Here is a 21,498-nt window from a genome sequence, read left to right on the forward strand (position 1 = left end):
AAAACAACACATCTTTGTCCTGTTCTGCTGTAGTATAGTCTAAATTAATTAAAGTCAATGCAGTGTCCTAAGGAAAAGTAGAGAAGACAACTTATATCAATTCATGTCTTTATTTCCAGGTGTTGAGTCATGATTAATTGACCATTGACTTTCACATTTAAAACATACATACGTACATCTGTCTCTATGGTTACTAACATCAGTTTTTTTTTGAAACAGGAACAGCTTTAACTATCAGCACCACAGTCTATCATGTCACATCCTCTTCCAACAGCTTTGGTAAAAAATAAATAAATAAAGAATATTCAGAAAGTAACCATTCCAAGACATTGTGTGGCATAGCTTTAGGTCTGTCGGCTGGGTCAGCACGAGGTGGAGGTGATCACACTTAGGGTTAGCACATAAAGGTGTGAAATAAGAAAGGCAGCGTTGTTGAGGCAACCGCCCTTCTTCAGACAAACGGGCTGCTCGCAGAGTGGACCTGCACACACAATGACATCATCAGACACAACCACCAAGTGCCGTAACCATGGCCCACACAAGCCCGGTGTGCGTTTACCTGTGAAGTCATTCAGGCAGGCACAACGCTGGGAGTCAATGCAGGTTCCACCATTCTGACAAATCAGACGCTCCTCATCACAAATGTTCGCTGAGGGAGGAGAATGGAAATGTTAAACCATTAAAAAAGATTGATTCATTGATTTTTTACGATAATGGTGCCTTTACACTTCAGCCATTTTTACATTTATTAGTAGGAAAGGCACACGTTTTATCCATAAGATAAGATTAGATAGTCTACCTGCAGTGGGGAAATTTACAGTGTTACAGCAGCAAGACAGAGATAAAGATAATAAATAATAAACATGCATTAACAAGAGAAATACAATATAAAAAGATTAACACTAAGCCTATATAAAAAAATTTAAATAGAGTAGAATGTATATTGTATATAATAGACAATTTCCGGAATATATACAGTATGCACTAGATATTTACATTTTAGACAGTATATTTTTCTTGTGTAAAATAGCAGTATATTGCAGTATATTTATTTTATTATTATCATTATTATTATTATTATTATTATTTTACATTTAATTTATTTATGTATTCATTTATAATTATTGTTATTGTTATTATTGTTATTGATAATCGCCCAATGTCAGCTGAGATAGGCACAGCACCCCCCTGCGACCCTCTGGTGGAGGATAAAGCAGTAGATAATGGATGGATGGATAATAATAAAAACAACAGATTTTTAAAACTAGAGATATTCCTACTGATACCTCTCAAACTGGCTGCTGTGCAAATGGCCCATTTGCTTTAACTCTACACACCATCTTGTGACATTATAGTCAAAGGACACCAGTAAACTTACTGTATCGTTTATTTCTAGCATTACAGTGTTACTGAAGCCAGAGTGTGTACCTGTGCAGCTGGCCCCACCCCCTCTCCAGGTATATCCAGTTAAACATGAGTCACAGCGCCTCCCTGTGGCTCCGTCTTTACACTGACAGAGACCAGAGTCAGAGCAGTGAGGAGAAGTACTGCCTTCAGCATCACATCCGCACTCTGACACACAGAGAAATGCTCACGTTGGCCTTACTTTCATTACCGAATGTTATTATTATATTTCAATGATTCATGTAAGGTTTTGTCCCACTGACCCGCGCAGACATTGTCATCATCTAGCGACAGTGAGGCGTTTCTGTAGTAACCAAGGCGACAGTACTGACAGTTCTGTCCTCGCGTGTTGTGTTTACAGCTCACACACGTGACTACGTTGATGAAGTCGATGTAGCTGCAGCGGTTGGAGTGTCCGTTACACTCACAGTCTAAGAGAGAGACAGAGAAATACCTGATGTCAGCCACACTGTACAAATATATAGTTGTAAAGTAATATGATGTCAATAAGGTAACATAAGTGATGCAACATAGCATCAATTAAAACGACTAACTGATAGACTATAGCATGGCCCATTCAAAAAGCATGTCACAGCCCATATACAAAAGACTGTAATGTAACTGACGTAATATACAGTAACTAATATAGTTATATGGTACCCTGCCATGTCGTGCCAACTGGAGTGTCAAACTCATGATTGAATCTTGTTGGCTTGTTTTGAAATCCCTATGTTCTGAAAGCCTTATGTTCCTATGTAAAAAAAAGTATTACATTTACTGCAAATACATGCCCGAAGGCTAATTCCCATATGTCCATTGTCAATTCCAATGTCAATAGTCCAAAAAATGTGTAAAAAGGTGAAAAAACTATAAAGGTGGAGCTCCAGGCTGGGTGCGTGTTGCTTGTTGTATCCGCTCTGGGGCTCCAGGGCAGCGGGCTGGTGGTGCTCGGTGTCCCCGCTGTGGAGTTCCAGGCTTTTCGGAACATAGGGATTTCTGAACATAGGGCTGGCAACAGTGGTTGGAAGTCAGTGTTTAATGCATGAATAAAAAGCGGCTTTAAAATGAAGGGTTCTATAACTTTTTTCCCTACTCTGTAGCTATGGTGGTTATTTTGTTTTCATTATTTTTCGGATTGGATCTGATTAAGGATATGATTAAGGATGAGGAGTGACACAACACGTACCTGTTATCATTGAAAACAAGCAGTGGTGGCATGGTAGTTATTTCAGTGGTATCAATGGCTCTAAATGTGTACAATAGGAAAAATATATATACTTTGGGAGCCTTAGAAATAAATAACGTAACATTGAGTATCACATAAGTAGCACACAACGCTGTCCATGGCTGTGGCTCACAGCAAGGAGAAATATTGACCATATTGATCCTTTCTACTGTGGCCTCTGGTGGCCATATTGGCAAGTGCAAGTGTGGAAGTACAAACAAACAGACAGACAGTTGGTTGAAGTCACAATTGTTATTATAATCATTTTTGTCATTACATCTTCTTTGTGACCCTGACTCTGATAGGGTCAGGGGGAGGAGTCATCAGTACAGGAACAGGGGTCATAAATATATGGGTGGTGTGAGAGTCACAGGGGATGTGGATGTATTCAGTGGCCAAGTACAGATTAAGGGGTCATTTGGTTGGAGTCAGCCTTACCCTGAAAGTTGATGTAGGCAATTTTGGAGAGTTGACTGAACTTTGGTCCTCCTGGAATCAGAATCTTCTGGGTTGCTTCAGACATAAAGCAATGTGTGAACCATGGCACATAGCAACAAACCCTAACTCTAAGGTCAGGGGGTAACGGGGCTAACCTCTGAACTATCAGAGCTCAGAACTACACAAAGCAAGTCAGTGGTACCACTGGGATATTTCTAGGTGTACCTTTTTTCTCATAGCCTTTCTCATATTTCTCCTTCTGTTCTTCCTTTTGTGTTTTCTCTTTAGTTTCCTTCTTTTTTTCCTCTGGTGTTTCCTCTTTGGCCTCAGGAGCTTTTGGTTTGACAAGGAAGAGAATTTAAAGTTGCATGGAAATCCTGCAGCTGCTCTGAATAGAACTTTATATTTACGTTTGTTTGCAAGAGCCTCTAACAGAATGCCTCGTTTTACATTTCAGATCTACATTCATACTTACGTCCTTTATTTTTTAAATAAGTTAAACCTGCTTGACGTGATATAACACATTTACTCTGTTGGAATCAGGGTTTTTGTTGTTACACAGTTAAACTCACTAAGATGTATTTTGACAAGAAATGATCAACAGTGGGACCGACTTATCTAAGGCTAAGCAGTGTAAGTTAAATTTTGAGCCACATCATCTGTGGTACAACAAAGAAAGAACGTATAAAGTCTACACAGCTGTTAAATTCTACCTGCAAAGATATCATATTGAACAGACACGGCACATATTCTAGACTGAAATCTATCCTAAAATTTAATCTGAACAAGCAAAGCTCTTAATTATTTTTTACCTTTATCCTCTTCCTGCCCCCCTTTCTTCTCTCCTTTATTATCTGCCTTTACATTTGAGTCTCCTGCAGGTTCCCCAGCCACGGAATTCTTTCCAGATGTTCCTTCCTTCTGTGCTTGTGAGAGAGACAAACCTACTCCAGGATCATCTACTGCTGGCTCATATTCCAAATCTGTCACAGGTGAATCAATTTCTTTTGATTCCAGTCCACGATTTTGTCTTTCCTCCGTGTCTGGACCTGCTAAGATGTCAACTCCAGGGTCAAATAAATCTGATCCAGGAGGATCAGCAGGTCTACCAGAATCATCTGGAGCAGTACTAGGATCACCAAAAGGCTTTGGTCCAGAAGTTTGTCCAGTATCTGATCCAGAATCTAGTCTTGATTTAACTGAATCACTTTTTTCCAGCAATGGAAATGTGAAGTCCACAGGAGCCAAATCACCATCAGGATCAGACTGATCTATGGTGCTGGAGCTGGTTTCTGCTGTTGAATCACCTCCTTCTTCTTCAGAGGAAGGTGGCAAGGACTCTGAAGTAGTACTAGGAGCTAGAGGTGGTGCATCGATCAAAGAGTATGGTGTCCTAGAAGATGGCACTTCTGGAGAAACATCTGAAGAAAGTACATCTGGAGGAGGTAGTTTGGGAGAGGTTACATCAGGAAAAGGTACAGCAACAGGTGGTGCATCTGGAAGAAGTACTGCTGGAGGTGGTACATTTGAAGATGGAACTCCGGGAGAAGGTACATAGGGAGATGGTGTATCTGGAGGAGGTATATTAGGAAGAACCATATCTGGAGAAGAAAAATCATCAAGAGGTCCATCAGTAGGCAGTACCCCTGAAGGAGCTAAACCAGGCAGCAGTGTATCTGGAGAAGGAGGATCAGCAGGAGGTCCATCAGGTGAAGGCACATCAGGAATATATACATCAGAAGGAGGTTCATTAGGAGGTATATATGCCAAAGTGTTAGGAGGGATATCAGGAGATGGTCCATCAGTTCCTTCTGCAGGTGAAGCATTTCCAGTTTGACTTGTAGGAGCTGGTGCAGTGGACTGAGCCCTATCACTGGGTGTTGTTATTTCTGGGACTGTTGTTAGGGATGTTATTCCAGTTGATGAGGTACCTTCAGTCGATAAGGTTGTACCAGTGATCAGGTTGGTAGTACCGGTCCAAAAAGGAATGGAGTCTTTGCTGTCTGATGAGGAAGTGGGGTCAGCAGGTGGAGTCACTGTGTCAGAAATAGACACCTGAGCGTCACTACCACAGCCTGCGACTGCAGGCTCGTTGGCATTGTTACTGAAGGTGCTACAAGTGGTGTTAAAAATGGTGGTGTTTGGTTCAGTGGAAGCTGGAGTGTCTGCTGTCTCTGGAGCTGGACTGCTGAATGCAGCTTTGTCCACTGTGGGTCCGGTTGTGATGCTTAAGTCTGGAAATGCATCAGAGCCTGTAGTTCTAAGATTACTACTAACACTAGTGAAAGTTGTAGTACCGGTGTCGACTGTCATATATTCTTCACCAGCTTTGGGAGACTCATCAGTGTCACTCGTTCTAGTAAAATAAGTTGTCAAACTACTACCAGTGCTTGTTTCTATAGTAGTAATAATACGTTTGTCAGTGGTGGGAGAGTCATTGGCTGTGTCTCTAATAGTAAGAGGACTTTCTGTGCTTCTATAGTCTGCATCAGGAGACCATGTGTCCATGCGAAGAGTAGCAGTACTATCTGTAGTAAAAATAGGGTCAGTAGTGGATGTAGTAGTGCCAACTATTGTAGCGGTCTTAGTAAAATAAATGCTATTACTTGTAGTGATGTCAGGCGATACAGAAATAGATGCAGTAGTCAAATCAATAGTCTCAGTCGTGGTTAAGGTCCTGCCAGTGGTGGTAGTAGTAGTAGTGTAAGTCACTCCATCTGATGAGGCAGACGGTCTATCAGACGCTGCTGTGTTAGTGTCACCAGCCGCTGTCAGAGAAGAAGAGTTATGGCCCTTTAGTGAATTCCAGTTTTCTGTTCTCTACAGAAACTGATTGTACCGAGCACAGCCCCCCGCCCCCTGCCCCCCCAACCACGGCTGACAGTAGACTCCAAAACATGACAATAAATGACACCTGCTCTAAACCTGAACCTTCAAAGATTTTGCATACAAAGATGTAGGCCCCATTACAACCGGTTTTCATGATACTCAAATTAACTAAACTGAATACAATCTTCTGTATGTGTGTGTGGATGAGATCAGAAGCTCATTTACTCTTTTAATTCTTTGTAGAAAAATACATATTATGTTATGTAATAATGAAATCATTTTACTTTTTTAAATTTTATTTTATGAAATAATATTCCTATAAAGTTCACATGGTCTGAAAACAATCTTGGTCAGCCTTAAGGAAGATTCTTCCTCTGCGTATAACCAATTCTGCTTACGATCACTAAACCCTCACACAAAACACCTTCAAATTTACTCATTTAGGTTTACAAAAGTCCTCAAATCCTGTTCCTTCTCCAGAACCAGGTGGTGGTCTCTGGTCAAGCTCACTCATTCTCTATTGCAACCAGTTACCTTGCTTGATTTGGTTGAGATTAGGAGATACGTGACCTACAGTGCTCCTCATAAATGTACCTAAATACAGGATACAGTTTGGAATCTACTGCAGCTGTCATCTGAGCCCATCTAGCCAGTCACTTTTTAGGAGCAGGGATGTTTTTAAGGGACTTTGGTGGTTCTGAGGCAAGCTAGTGGCCTCTTAATGTCTATTGAAAGAGTTGCTGCAATCTCTTGTACATAAAATACATAAAACATAAAAAAAAGTTGCCTGCCTTATCTACCCTGTTGCAACATCCCTGCTCAGAAAGTGTGCTGCAGAGATCTTTATCAGAATCCAGTGTGTCTCTACAAATGACCAGCACCACATACTGCTGGACAGATTCCACCTAATATTGCACTTATAGTTATACTTTAGTTGGATATGTAATTAACTTTTTAAACAATTTAAAGATTAACATCAATTTCACGAGGCAGACTTTGTGTCTGTATCTGACCAGAGTGTGTGGATTAAGGCTGGTGCATCTCTACAACACTGGGATATCACACCAGTCTATTGATCTCAGTCTGTTCTATTTGTTCTACTGTCTACTCTATTGATGTTTACTGTCACTGTTGCATCTTGTGAGATGTCAGAATATTAATCTGAGCTCAGATCAGATTTACATCTGAAATAATCGCTTCATTATTATTAATAAGGCAGATTTTCTTTGATCCTAAAAACTTGAGTCTCTGTCTCTCAGTCGGTCCGTCAGTCTGTCTCTATCACCCCCTCCCCTTTGTGTGAGTGTGTGTTGACAGGTTAAAACCCATGAACACAGATTACACACACACACACACACACACACACACACACACACACACACACACACACACACACACACACACACACACACACACACACACACACACACACACACACACACACACACACACACACACACACACACACACACACACACACACACACACACACACACACACCATCTGTTGGGGTGTTAACCTGCTCTTAACCGCAGATTAGTGTTCAAAGGCTTGACCTGAAATCAGACTTGTGACCACTCACCTAGCCACTGATTGACTGATCATTAATTTACCTCCATGTCTTTTTGTAAAAAACATATGATGTGATGCCAAACTGGGGATGAGGCAATCCAATACTCATTGTCAATATTGGTCTGATATTTCAAAATCATGAGAAGTAGTTGACTAGTAAACATCAGTGGATGCATCAGCACACTTGTGTGACACCTAGTTGTTTAACCAGGGTAAATTAGACTGACTATTGGTACCAGTAGATCAGGGGTTCTCAAAGTTTTGATACCCGAGGGCCAATTTAGGAACCCAACATTGGACTGAGGACTGAGGGCCGCCAAAGGAAAAAAAGAAGAAATCCCATTTGTAATCATTTTAATGACCAGATTGCAGTTCTACAGTTTAGCTTTAAGTAATATAAGTGTTAATATAATGTAATTTAAGCATCACTATAATAACGCTTTATAATTTACTGGGTAATTACCCAGTATTTTGGCCATTGTTCTTACCTTCTTATTACAGGTTAATACCAAGTATCACATTTCTGTTACCATATATTTACTGGGTAAATAGCTAGTAATTGGGGGCTGTAGCTACCTGCTTATTACCAGCTTATAACCCAATAATACACTAAAATTCACCATATGGAAACCAGTCAAATGACCTCGTAAGTGTATTTTTGTTTACACTTATTGGTCTGTATCCAGTAATGTCCAATAAACATTTAACAAGCTTAGTAGCTCCTGGATTAAAACTATCAACTGTAATTCATTGCGGGCCGCCAGAAATGTTTCTGCGGGCCGCCATTGGCCCCCGGTTCCGCACTTTGAGAACCAATGCAGTAGATACTCAAGGTTGCAATACTGGTATCAGACATGAAAGTAGTATCAAGCCATCCCTGTGCCAAACATATGAAAAATCACAACATATTCTGTTCACTAGATGCAACACTTTCAGGAGGCACCGAGTGGGGTGTAAAGACAGACGTGTGAGGAGACGAACGCGTGAGCGTTACTTACTGGCTGCTGTTTCTTCAGCTTCACCTGCAGAGATACACAAACAAACACATCAATAATAACATTCCATCCATTAAGTTTGAAGTTTGAGTCACGACAGAATCAGAGAAAAACATGAATAATGTCTTGTTTGGTGTTTGACCAGTCAACAATGCAAACCCACTTCAGAAAGTACCTGTACTTTTGTAAAGCAGTGCATATTTTGGGAGCATAAAAATCATTATATGCAATTAATAGCTCCAGGAGCAGAGTGTAGTGTGGGTGTTACATACAGAGATTGGCGGTGCCTTTGGGAAGGGGCAGGTAAGAGCCAGGTCTCCAGCTTCGAGATTTGAATCCTTGGCTACAGCGTTGACAGTCCTGTCCTGTTGTGTCGTGGTCACATTCACACTGCAGTGTTGCATCTCGTAACACACAACGAGATGCATGCAGGTTACACTTACACCTGCAGGAACACACACACACACACACACACACACACACACACACACACACACACACACACACACACACACACACACACACACACACACACACACACACACACACACACACACACACACACACACACACACACACACACACACAATACACACATCAGCTGTGTTTAGCGATTATTCCCACGTAAACATTTTTTAAACGTTTTTGGATGTAGTGTTGTGGAAATTATCTTCTGCTGCTGGTGACGAATGTAGTAGAGATTTCTGCCGGCCGACAAGGTTTTATTTTCTTTGCAAAGAAAAGGTCAATCAACACATGAGTGGCCAAAGCTGAAGAAAGACCCAGAGTATGGCGAGAGCTAAACTTTTATACCTAAGGAACACCCCTCTAATATACATTTGTCTGTTGCAGGGGTCTGCCCCTCCAGGCCGTGCTTTCACACCCTTTTGTCTATTGCAGATATCGGAGCCGACCTCCCTAGAGGTATACTGCAGGATGTTGTATTTAGGTGCAAAGCCGAGTCTAGACATCCTAATTTAAATACCCAAAAGGACCTGGTATCTTGTGTTAGGAACTGTAGCTCGAGCTCTGAGACAAAGAAATTGAATTTGCCATTACAGTAGTCAGCTGCTTTTTTTCATTACCTGGCAGGTACGTCAATGTTGGAGATGGCATAGAAGTACTTCAGCAGGTTGTCTTTCTGAACATAGGTTCCTCCTAGTGCTGGGCGTAGGAGTCTCAGGCGGAGGTTGGTAAAGGTAAAGAATTCTCTCAGCCCCTTCATGGTCTCCATACGCGTATACAGAGCATCTATGTTGATCAATTTTGGACCGGCAAACACCCCAAAGCGAGCGCGCACCTCGAACATTACCACCTTCTCCTCCTATAGTTTAAATATATTGTAGGTCAGTTTACGTGCTCTGCAGCAAGTGATCAAAACTGTTTAAAAACTTAATTAGTCTAATTGGTTATTTGACTAGTATGAGGTCCAGCTACCCACCTTAGCACCGACCCACCCAGAGTATTGCTCAGTGCAGATAACTCGTGTTATGTTACTTGGTGCCAGATCAGAGACTCCTTTAGGTGACATGCCAAACGTCTCCAGACAGTCATCAGCATAGTATTGATAAGGCTGCCATGTTACACCTGAAACAAGAATGGCAAAGAATTATATTTTGGAAATGTCAATGATTTTGTGAAGAGTTTTTAACACAAGTTCAGAAAAAGTATACAGTATACTTAGGGCATGACTCCCCCCCCCCCCCCCCCCCCTTTATGATGCGATCCCAGGGAAATTGGTTTGATGAGAAGACTAATGAACTCTAATGTCAAAATTGAAAAGAATATAGTCTCATGACTTAAACCTGGAGATATACTGTTAATTCGGTTTAACACTGTACCAAAAAGTTTGGACCAATTATTGGTGAAGCTTTAAAGATGTGGGAACAAGGCATAACAATGCTAGATTACAGACAATTCAATTTCCACAGTGGCAAACTCGAGGGTAGGGTTATTTATCAGACATGATTAACAATGGTGGCTTGGTTTTCCAAGACTTGAAATACAAATAAAACTTACTGTACCTGGTTCCAGTTTACTCCACACTTATATACATGTGGGGCACCCCGGAATGATTATTTGCCAACTCATCCAATGGTTGAAGTTCTACAGTAAAAGTGTCCTTATCTCTTACATACATGAAAAGATACAGGAGAACCTACCTGACTATATATATATTGACATAACTGCAGTTTGGAATACAAATTTGAAAAATGATGGTCAAGTAATCGATTGGAAACAAGAATGGAACAATATCTCCTTAACATTACGAAATCACAATCACCAATTTATACAGTAAAAAGATATATTATAGATATTATCTACCTGAAGATGGTTTCAAGTCCTGTGTGTTCTCTATGTGACCAGAACACAGTTGGTACTGTAGAAATGTTCATTTGTTTTTTTTAATCTATAAACTGTAAACGACATAATCTGTGACTATTGATATGGTTGCTTAATAAGTATGTGCAAGAAGGGTGGGTTAGGATGAGTGGAAGTTGAGAGTGACTGGAAAATGTGAGGGAGACTGTTAGCACAACAAGTAAAGCTATGAATTACTGGTACTCCACCCAATGAGCTGAATATTAGGGTTTAAATATGAGAAAAATACATTTTACCACCTCATGTCCTTTTTTTCTCTTTTATTTTTCAATTATTATTACCTGACTAATACATGTCATTTTATTTGTTTCATGTTGTGAGTTATATGAAAAAGAAATAATGACAATCACCTAGTTGGTCACAAAAAGGAAATGGTGGTGTCGACCAGGGCTCAGTACTGGGCCCTGTACAGATTGGCTCTTTTATAGTCCACATCAGATATACAGTATATACGGAAAAGGACAGGACCCACTGTATTTGTGCACATTCTCATAAAACCCAAAGATACTAACAAACAAATGATGCTTTACCACTGGATATATCTGTCACTAAATTACCTTTGTCCATGGACTTCTCCAGCACCATACTGGTTGGTCGACCATATTCGAAGGTGACGGCGATGTCGTCTACCACTTCCAGACTCTTGTTCCAGGATAAAGTGATGTTGGCCAAAAGTGGCTCGGGATACCTGGACCATGTGACTGTCTGCCAATATGTGATGAGCCCCCCCCTCTCTCTGTCTCCCATGAGCTGAGGAGGGTGAGACAGGTCAGGGCTTGAAGCATCACATTCGTCACTGCACAGGTATGGGTTCTCCTGAAGACACAGAGAAACACATTTTATTCCTTGATCTGACTCTGAGGGGGAACCTTCACTTGAAGTTGATAGTCTGACTAACATTAGTGTTTAATGTTTTTAACTGAAAAAAAAGAAGTTGTCCTTATGGATCAACCTGATAAACTTAGAGAAACAAATGGAGTTTAATGGTGAAATTATGGTAATGGTAAATTAATGCTTTCTGGCATAAACACTGACTTTGTCATGACCAGTAGTCCCCATGAAGACTATATCCTGGTTAGACATTAACTGGTTATGGTTAAGGTTTGGGATAACACTGTTTAGGCCTAACCTGCGTGTGTGTGTGTTTGTCCCACTAACAACATCCATGAACAGTGATGGATTAACACTGATGTTAATCTGATCAGTGTGTGTTCAAGGTTTATCCTTTAACTTCAGCTGTAGCTGCCAACTGTCACACTGCAGCTGAACAAAGATTTTATCAACATGATTTACCAACACTGAGTCCCAGGATGAGGACAGATACAAACACATGATTACAGTTAGTTACTGTAGCAAGTAACTTAAACCTTGACCCTGACCCATTGAATATACATAAGATTATAATTATAACTTTTACATGGTTTTTAATTACCAATTTTAAAAATATATTTTTATTCACAAATCATTAGTCTGGATTTCTATATTTTTATTTTGTCTGATGTGCTCTGTTTTTCTTTTCATTTATTTCGATAGAAAAAATAACCAGAAAATAACCGAATAACCATAAATCACTTAACTTTGTGTGTGTTGTTGTTCTGTAAATCTCAAATGTGCAACTGACCCATCACTTCTCACAATGTAGATAACGTTTTTTTATTATTCAATTTTCAACAATTAATTTATGACATTTAGTTTTTACTTCCTTACCACTGTTACACCTATCAATAATTCAGGCATGACTTCAGTTTCCCCAAAGGAACAATTAGACTGACAATGGGAGAGCATGTGGTTCCCAACCTGAGGCTCAGGATCCCACAGGAGACCACCTGATGATTGACACATACTCATTATTGACCTGGACATCAGATGACACTGTATTCTGAACCTCATTTTGAAACTGTGGAAATCATAAAATGTTCAGTGTGGCTTATATTGAGCCTTGATTTCTCTATAGTATTCTGTGGTTCAAGAGGACAATCGTTTATTTAAATATTGTAAATGTTAAATGGTCTGTTTTTATGTAGTGCTTTGCTAGTCTTGAGGACCACTCAAAGGGCACGTATATTCATATAATGCCTTGTTTGGTATGTTTGTGTCATTGAGGTGAGAAAGAAAAATTTCAAAAACAGAAGTCACAAAATAACATCACAGTGTGCTGTGGTGTAAAATTATTGACTTTCTCTGATGACTGAGTGCCAGGAGAGAGTGGTGTTTTGTTTTTCATAGCTTTTTTGTATCAGATGTTGAAGGACTGATAACCTGGACCCCCATCCCTCCTGTACGGTGGCCCTGAGGTGCAAAACACAAACGCAAATCAAAAGCACAAACGCAAATCAAAAAACACAAACGCAAATCAAAAAACACAAACGCAAATCAAAAACACAAAAACATTAACTCAAAACGGAAACACAAATCAAACAACACAAACACAAAAGCAGAAAACACGAAAACATTAACTCACAACGCAAACACAAAAACACAAAATCATTAACTCACAACGCAAACACAATTGACACAACGCAAACACAAAGGCAGAAAACACAAAAATATTAACTTGCAACGCAAACACAAATGCAGAAAACACAAAATCATAAACTCACAACGCAAACACAAATGACACAACGCAAACACAAATGACACAACGCAAACACAAAGGCAGAAAACACAAAAATATTAACTCGCAACGCAAACACAAATGCAGAAAACACAAAAACATTTTTTGTTTGTGTTGTGTGATTTGTGTTTTTCCGTTTTGAGTTAATGTTTTTGTGTTTTTCATTTGCGTTTGTGTTTTTGATTTGCGTTTTTGATTTGTGTTGTGTTTTGTGATTTGCGTTTGTGTTTTGCACCTCAGGGCCACCGTACTACGGTCTATATCTATGTGTGTGCAGGTGTGTGTTACTGACCAGTGTGCAGAATCGCTCAGGTGGGTTTCCACAGGTGATCCCAGGGGGGTCAACCCTGATCTGCATCACCTCCTTCATGTTGGTGGGTGGAGGCTGACAGGAGTAGAACTCCCAGCCTGGCCCAGCCTCCGAGCTGCGCAGAGAACGGCACAGGTCGAATTGACCTCCGGTTTGACTATGGCCCAAAGCCGGCAGGATGGCGAGGAGGACGAGGAAGATGAGGGACATGGTGTACTGACTTTTAAACAGACAACAGGTTGATCAAGACATCGCATCTCAACAAGTTCACGTATGTCAAACTCTTTTTGGTTTTCAGAATGAAAATTGTTGATACCTTGGTAACCATCCATTAGGTGGTCGCCATCACCTGTGGCTCCTTCATGTAGATCTACAAAACTGTTGTGACCTGCAGACTGGAACAAACCCACAACAAAACCCATCAGTGACACAATCAAGACTTCAGAGTCTGAACCATTATAAGCAGGATAAGGCAGAATAAGCCAAGAGCCCTGACCCGAATTGGGATGTGAACCAAACTAACAATCAGTACGTTGATGGTATATATATGGTCTCTGATGATCTTCATATACAGTTATTGATCATCTTTATATACAGACACTATTCATCTTAACAGTTACTTGACCTGATAAATCTGATCCAGCCTCTGGACTTCATCAGCTCTGATCAGGCATGAGGTCCTGCATAAAGTACTGTAACAGATCTAAACTGGTGAAACAGCAGGTTGAACTACACTCTTAGAAATAAGGGTTCCAAAAGTGTTCTTCTACAAGGGGTGAGGTTCTACCTGGAACCATTTGCTTTTGAAAAACTCTTTCCCGAAGAAAGGGTTTTTCAAGCGTTCTTGGTAACACTAATGGTTCCAGTGAGAACCATTTTGATCCAGAGAACCCTTTAAATATTTTCTGAATAAAGGGTTTTAAAAGGGTTCTTGGTGGAACCCTCCAAAAGGGCCAAAAAGGGTTCTCCTATGAGGACAAGCCGAAGAACCCTTATATGGTTCTACTTAGTACTTTTATTTCTAAGAGTGTACAATGAAACTGGTGGAACATGTTCAGAGACATATTGCCTCTAAAGAAATAAGGGCAGATATGAATAAGACTCGTCCTGTTTGTTTGTTTGTGTGTTTGTTTTCTGAAATGAAGATGGACGTGATTAAAGTGAGACACTGAGGAGTCCTCAGTGAGGACACCGATGTTCCCCTTCAATATTAAAACATCCTAGGCACACAAACTCTTCTGCACGCCCTCCACCATCTTACATTTACCTGCACCAGCACCATTCCTAAAAGTGATACTGGGTCAGGATCAAAGAGGTGCTGGAGTCCAGAGTCCTTCACAGACAGTTCTCTAAAAACATGTTTTCTGTTACTTACCTATGTGTCCCTCTGTATTTGTGTTCATCAAGTGTCCCTCTGTTACTCACCTGTCTCTCTGTTTTGATAAGCTGATTAAACTGAAGACCAAACGTCCGTCCTCCTGCGACTCACAATATCCTTTTTTCTTCTCTTCTTTTGTCTTCACCACTCTTTGTGTTGTGTCCTCTCTTCTCTTTTCATCCCTCTTCTCCTCTCATATCACTCATGCCCTTGTTTTCTCTTCTGCAGATGAACTGTTTGTTCCGTCGACTCGCTCTCAACTAAATCTCTTGCTCTGTTAAGTCTCCCTCTCACCCTCTCTCTCTCTTTCTGTCTCTCCCCCTTCAAACTGTGAACTCTCTCTCTCTCTCTACGACTCTCTCTTCTATCCACATTTGGTCACACTGAAAACAGTTTTTAATTTCATTTAAAATAAAAGATTTTTTTTTTTTTTTTTTTATGATTATTATATTTTAACTGAAAGTCAGTGTTACGACGGAAAATCATAAATTACATATACACATATATCCACAGGGAAAAAATAAATAAAACAAACCCCCAAACATCATAACAAAATATCAAATATGCATAAAATTAGAAATACATTAACATTTACATAGTTGTTTAAATGGACCACTCTGTATGCAACCTTATATCTGTCCAAACACTGTTTATGTCAGTATATCCTATTCCATACAGTGTCTCTGTCACCTTCTGTTCCTTCACGTATTGTTAACTTAAAATTCTTAACATCAAGCGTCTATGCCAATATTTTACACAATATACTGTTTATGTGTCACCTTATAACACAGTATTTATATATATTTAATAATACTGTGTATACACCTAATGAGTCTGCTGTATAACAGTGACATGTGTATCACATTAGCGTCTTCTTTTTAGTTAGTCACTACAGGGGTCACCACAGCGACACTTTCTATTTTTGTATAGAACATAGCGTGCGTATTAGTTACCTGATGCTTCTTAACCTATATAATAACACTTGTGCTGCTTTTTGTGTCATATGCAGATTCCTCTCTTGAGCCTTTAACCCAAAGATCATACAGCTTTCTTTTGATTTTATGATAAAAGGCTAATTTAAAGCTATTAGCTGATGTTTATTTTTTATTTTATTTTTTTTATTATTGAAAAAGTAGCCATGTACAACATATAAGGTAGCGCAGAACATATACAGTATACAAACATATAACAAAAAGGGAAATAAAATGTATTATAAAAGATCGGAAAAGATATAATACAGTTTCAGGAAGGTTGTTACAAAATGAACAGTTTATGTTAATGTCTTCTCTAAATTTGACCATATATTGATTGGCAGGATAATATTTGTGAATGATTTTAAAGGACACTTCCTTCACCTTATTGACAAAGTATCTGTGAGGGAGTTATTATCATTATTATTATTATTTTTTACAATGATGTGAGAAACAAGTTTCTGACAAGAGTCAGTTGGTAATTAAGATGTCTCTATTGTTCCAAATAAAATATCTAAATTGTGAAATGTTTGGCTGCATTGTAATTAGAGTTAAAAATAAATACAGTTTTTTCAAAAAATAGAGTTTAAAAGTTAAAAGTAGAGTTGTAGCCTCTTCATTATGTTTAAAATTATGTAGGTTTTTAAAAGTTGGAAATTAATTTGGTTTAAATGGATCAAGTGGGATTCTCTGACGTTTATGATTTCTCTCTCAGTGACGTCATCTCTGAGCGCCACTCGGCAGGGAAACAAAGAAGATGGCGGACGTGGTGAACGTCGGGGTGAATCTCGAAGCGTTCAATCACGCCATTAGCGGCATCCAGGCGCTCCGCTCCAGCGTGACCCGCGTCTTCGAGTTCCTGAAGGATGGCATGAAGAACCGGGAGACGCTGGAGGGCCGTGAGAAGCAGTTTATAGCCGAGTTTCAGGACAACCTGCAGTCGGTCAACAGAGACCTCAAGTGAGTGCGTCACAGCAGACTCCAGACAGATATGTGTGAACACTGAATAAACTTCAGTGTATATCTCGGTATAGTAGATATGTACATATGTGAACACTGAATAAACTGTCTCGGTATAGTAGGGATGTAACGTTACGCAGAGTTCACGGTTCAGGACGTTTGTCGGTTTTGACGTTACATTCGGTAGCTACGAAAGGAAATGCGATTATTAAAAAAAAAGAAACAAATAAATATATTATCACTAACCAGATTCAACGAAAATATGTAACTAATTGTCATAAACGAAGGATGTTGGTGTGTGTATTTTTGTGACTAACAGAAGCACTGTAGTAAAAATCCTCAACAGACAGCACCTCTTCTCTCAGGGGTGGTGGTACACTTATTATCCACTCACAACCAGCTTTTTGCTAAATGCTATATTTGGAAAACCGTCCGAAAGTGGGAAAAGCACCACCTTCACTTTTAGTGTAGGTTTTTAGTAATGTTTGCTTTATGTGCATGCCCAACATCTGCCTTGTTTTAAGTGTACTTCTGTAGGGCTGTTAAAGTGCTTTGGGGGGAAATCTTGAAAACACAAACATAAAAGAAAAAGACGGCATAGGGAAAGTTCGGTTTCCCTGTGGATATGTGTGACTGGGGAGGGATGGAGAAAAGTTCAGTTCATATTTCCCTGTTAGTCTAATGAGCCTCTTCTTCACGATGACAGATTTCTTTGAGTCTGGATTCTGGAACACAAATATTGAGTCAGTCATTGCTGTCGTTTCATATCATTATTTGCTCTGCTGTCTGTCTCTCAGTGAGTTGGAGCGTCTTAGTGGTCTGGTTGGACGTCCCTCGGAGTCTCATCCTCTCCACAACAGTGGTCTGCTCAGTCTGGACCCTGTTCAGGACAAAACTCCTCTATATTCTCAGCTGCTGCAGGCCTACAAGTGGTCTAACAAGGTAACCATGCTACCAGCCTGCTAGTATTTTATTCAAATAAAATAGTACAAACATAGAGGGAAATTATTGTTTTGTTTTGTAATTTTAATGACCAGTTGGCATGTATTTTGAACATGCAGAGGTCAGAAATCAGAAACTTAATTTGAGACATTCTGATTTTTTTTTCCGTGGATTGAAACCAGCATCAAAATCTCTCGCTCAATTGTCCTCATCCTTCTTCTATTGTTGAGTGATCTGTAGTTGATTGAGCAGCTGAGTCTCTTTGATCACTCATCCACTTACTCATGACTTTACATTGTAAAAGTCTTATTGATGTCTCATCACCATGGCAACCAACATCTGCCTCTCTAATATCAGGACCACTTCACCTGCTATTAGTTTTCCTGTCACACCTGGTGTCAGGTGCGCACACGTGTACACACAGCTGATCCACTGCTGTATGATTTGTGTACTTGAACTGTGTGTGTTGTGTGTACATTGATACATATTTGCATGTATGTGTGTGTAGTTGCAGTACCACGCTAGTTTGGCCTCCAGTTTGTTGAACCAACAGTCACTCAAACGATCGGCCAATCAGATGGGAGCTTCAGCCAAGAGACGACCCAAAGTCCAACCCAGTACTCTGGTAATACCTCCTCAGTGAGTAACATCAGTGTATGCTCTTAAATTACTGAAGCAGCATGTACTACTATAATACTGCAATCATGTATCTTATTTTGTTACAACAGTTGTGTGTGCTTTTATAATATGACATTGTTGTGTTCTGTTGTATTTTGTACAATTATAATCATGTAGTTGTGTATACTAATACTTCAGTAGTGTGTGCCTTTAGAATTCTACAATTGTGGTATGATACTAAAGCAGCATGTGGTATTAACATACAACAGCATTGTGTACTGCTAAAATACCATTGTATTGTAAGCTGTCTTCCTGTCCTCAATGGTCCTATGTACCGCCTTATGTAGAACCAACATCTCAGAATGAATGTTTTTGGTTAATGATAAATGTCATTGTACTCTGACAGTAAAATACCACATCAGGTCCTGTTCAGTACTGTCATCGTACTGTGTTCCTTTATTTACAGTTACGTGGATGATGTCATCTCTCGGATCGGCAGGATGTTTCCCGACATGACCATTGAGCTCTTCAGACCCAACGGAACGTCTGCTGTACTGCTGGTATGAAAATATAACAATAGTAGGGCTGTAACGATACACAAACTCACGATTCGATTTGTATCACGATTTTTGACCCACGATTCGATACATACCACGATTTTTTTTAAATTAAAATTTTTATTTATTTAAACAACATTTACTTATATAGCAACTTAATGTAACATTTAATAACAATATTTTGTAACACTGTGAACAGATTGAACATAAATAAATAACCAAAGATTTCTCTCTTTTCTGTAACAAAATAAGACTGTTGAAAAATACAAAGTAAATGATCAATCCGACTGGGATTTGTCCCCAAAGCATGCTGGGAAGTGTAGTTCTTCATTAGAAGCAGTTTTGTTCCGGTGGAAATAACTTGTTTTGATAAACAGCAAAGGTAAGACAACATTTCCGCTTGTATTTCTTGAAAGTCAGTTGTTGTTTTGCTCTTATTTTGGGGCTGGATCCGTGAATCTTGTTCGTAGAGTGATAAAAATCTGTGAATTCTCTGCTGTTTACATAATCACGCTGACGCTCCGGTGCTGCTTTTCAATGTGTGGGCTGGAACGGGTTTTTTCCGCTCCTGCGGGTTTGATCCATCTGTGTTTTAACTGTGGTTCGTGAAGATAAGAATGGTTTATATGAGCTTTTAGCTGAGTTTCTGACCTTTCTGTGGGTATGCAGCATGTCTGTTTGTTAAAGTTAGACATGGTTTTATTACGCTTTTGTCGCTGCGTCTGACGCTGTAAAGAAGAGATTAATTAATGATGACTGTAATTAATTTATCACAATTAACGCGATAATCTTTCTCACTTGTTTCCCTCTCAGGTGACTTTGGAGAAGGTGTTAAAGGCGATTCTTGTGATGCGCTCACTCTTCATTGACAGAACCGTTGTTCGAGGATACAATGAAAATGTTTACAGTGAGGATGGAAAGGTGAGAGGTCACACTCACATGGACAGGTGTGACAGGTGTAACCTCTGATGCTTGTATAACTTGTCGTTCTGTCTCCATGGTAACCTGTCCATCTGTTCCTACCCAGTTGGACATCTGGACCAAGTCTCAGTACCAGGTTTTCCAGAAGGTAAGACTCACCTGTATTTACCCGCCTTTACTCACCTGTATTTACCCGCCTTTACTCACCTGTATTTACCCGCCTTACTCACCTGTATTTACCTGCCTTTACTCACCTGTATTTACCCGCCTTTACTCATCTGTATTCACCTGCCTTTACTCACCTGTATTTACCCGCCTTTACTCACCTGTATTCACCCGCCTTTACTCACCTGTATTTACCCGCCTGTGTAAGTGAAATGAAAGAAGTTAACAGTGTTCTGATTGGTTGTGGTGTTTGTTAGGTATCGGATCATGCCACAACCGCTCTACTCCACTACCAGCTCCCCCAGATGCCCGATGTTGTGGTTCGATCGTTTATGGTGAGAAATTGATCAGCAGTCAATCGATGTTACTTTATCTGTCTCACCTGTCTGTCTCTTTACCTGCCTCCCTGTCTGTCTTTCTGTCTCACCTGTAGACCTGGTTGCGGAGCTACATTAAACTCTTCCAGTCTCCGTGTCAGCGTTGTGGTCGTTTCCTTCAGGATGGACTTCCCCCAACATGGAGGGACTTTAGGACCTTGGAAGCTTTTCACGACACGTGTCGTATGTAAAAAAAAAAAAAATCCCTTTTGTATTTTTGTTTATGTTCTATGTAAAGTTTAAATAAAGTTTGATTACATTTTTCATAGACGCGTGTGTCTTTGTGAAATTAGCTTTTCGCATGTGTGTCAAAATGTTATTTTAGATTAATTATTTTCTTGAACTATTTTAGGTGTAGTCTTGGTTTTTATCTTTATAGTAACTTGACATAAGCTAATACAGTATATAATATGTAACTGCAATTATGACTGAATAATTACTTATTACTTCATAAGATCAGCAATCGGGACCGAATCTGTCAGAAGATTTATCAATAACACGTTCAGAAATCACTTCATTAGTGTGATGATCAGTAATGATGGCTGAGCATCAGTCACTTTTCTAATGAAGTCTGTTTCCTGCAGCTTCTGAACCTCTGAGACCATTAAGATCCTCCAACAATAATCGCTAACCTTCATCCATTATTGATCAGCAGCTGCAGTCACATCAGAAGTCCACACATTATTCAGATGAAACATGGTTTTACTATGAATATTTATATTCATACTGAGCAGGTGGTGACCTTTGACCTACAACAGTTGGGCGACCTGCTGATGCCCGATGGGAGTGAAAGTATTTCTCTCATGATCTAAAATGTCAGATTTAATTATAATACAAATA

At 39.7% G+C, this 21,498-nt stretch overlaps 2 protein-coding genes across 2 annotated transcripts; one reads left to right on the plus strand and one right to left on the minus strand.

Moving 5' to 3' along the window:
• Positions 1 to 362: 362 nt before the first annotated feature.
• ntng2a (netrin g2a) lies at positions 363 to 13,979 on the minus strand (the record flags this gene model as incomplete). The annotated part of the gene is made up of 9 exons (XM_083904636.1): positions 363 to 481; positions 560 to 649; positions 1,429 to 1,572; positions 1,668 to 1,873; positions 8,732 to 8,908; positions 9,549 to 9,787; positions 9,905 to 10,050; positions 11,403 to 11,661; positions 13,752 to 13,979. 9 exons carry the CDS (start codon positions 13,977 to 13,979, stop codon positions 363 to 365), a joined length of 1,608 nt encoding a protein of 535 aa, XP_083760762.1.
• Positions 13,980 to 16,875: 2,896 nt separating this feature from the next.
• med27 (mediator complex subunit 27) lies at positions 16,876 to 20,854 on the plus strand (the record flags this gene model as incomplete). Its single annotated transcript, XM_083905346.1, has 8 exons — positions 16,876 to 17,078; positions 17,876 to 18,020; positions 18,529 to 18,659; positions 19,105 to 19,198; positions 20,009 to 20,116; positions 20,223 to 20,264; positions 20,539 to 20,616; positions 20,715 to 20,854. 8 exons carry the CDS (start codon positions 16,876 to 16,878, stop codon positions 20,847 to 20,849), a joined length of 936 nt encoding a protein of 311 aa, XP_083761472.1. The 3' UTR covers positions 20,850 to 20,854.
• Positions 20,855 to 21,498: the final 644 nt, after the last annotated feature.

This window comes from Microchirus variegatus, assembly GCF_963457635.1.
Source record: "Microchirus variegatus genome assembly, chromosome: 18".
In the NCBI taxonomy this organism is placed as follows: Eukaryota; Metazoa; Chordata; class Actinopteri; order Pleuronectiformes; family Soleidae; genus Microchirus; species Microchirus variegatus.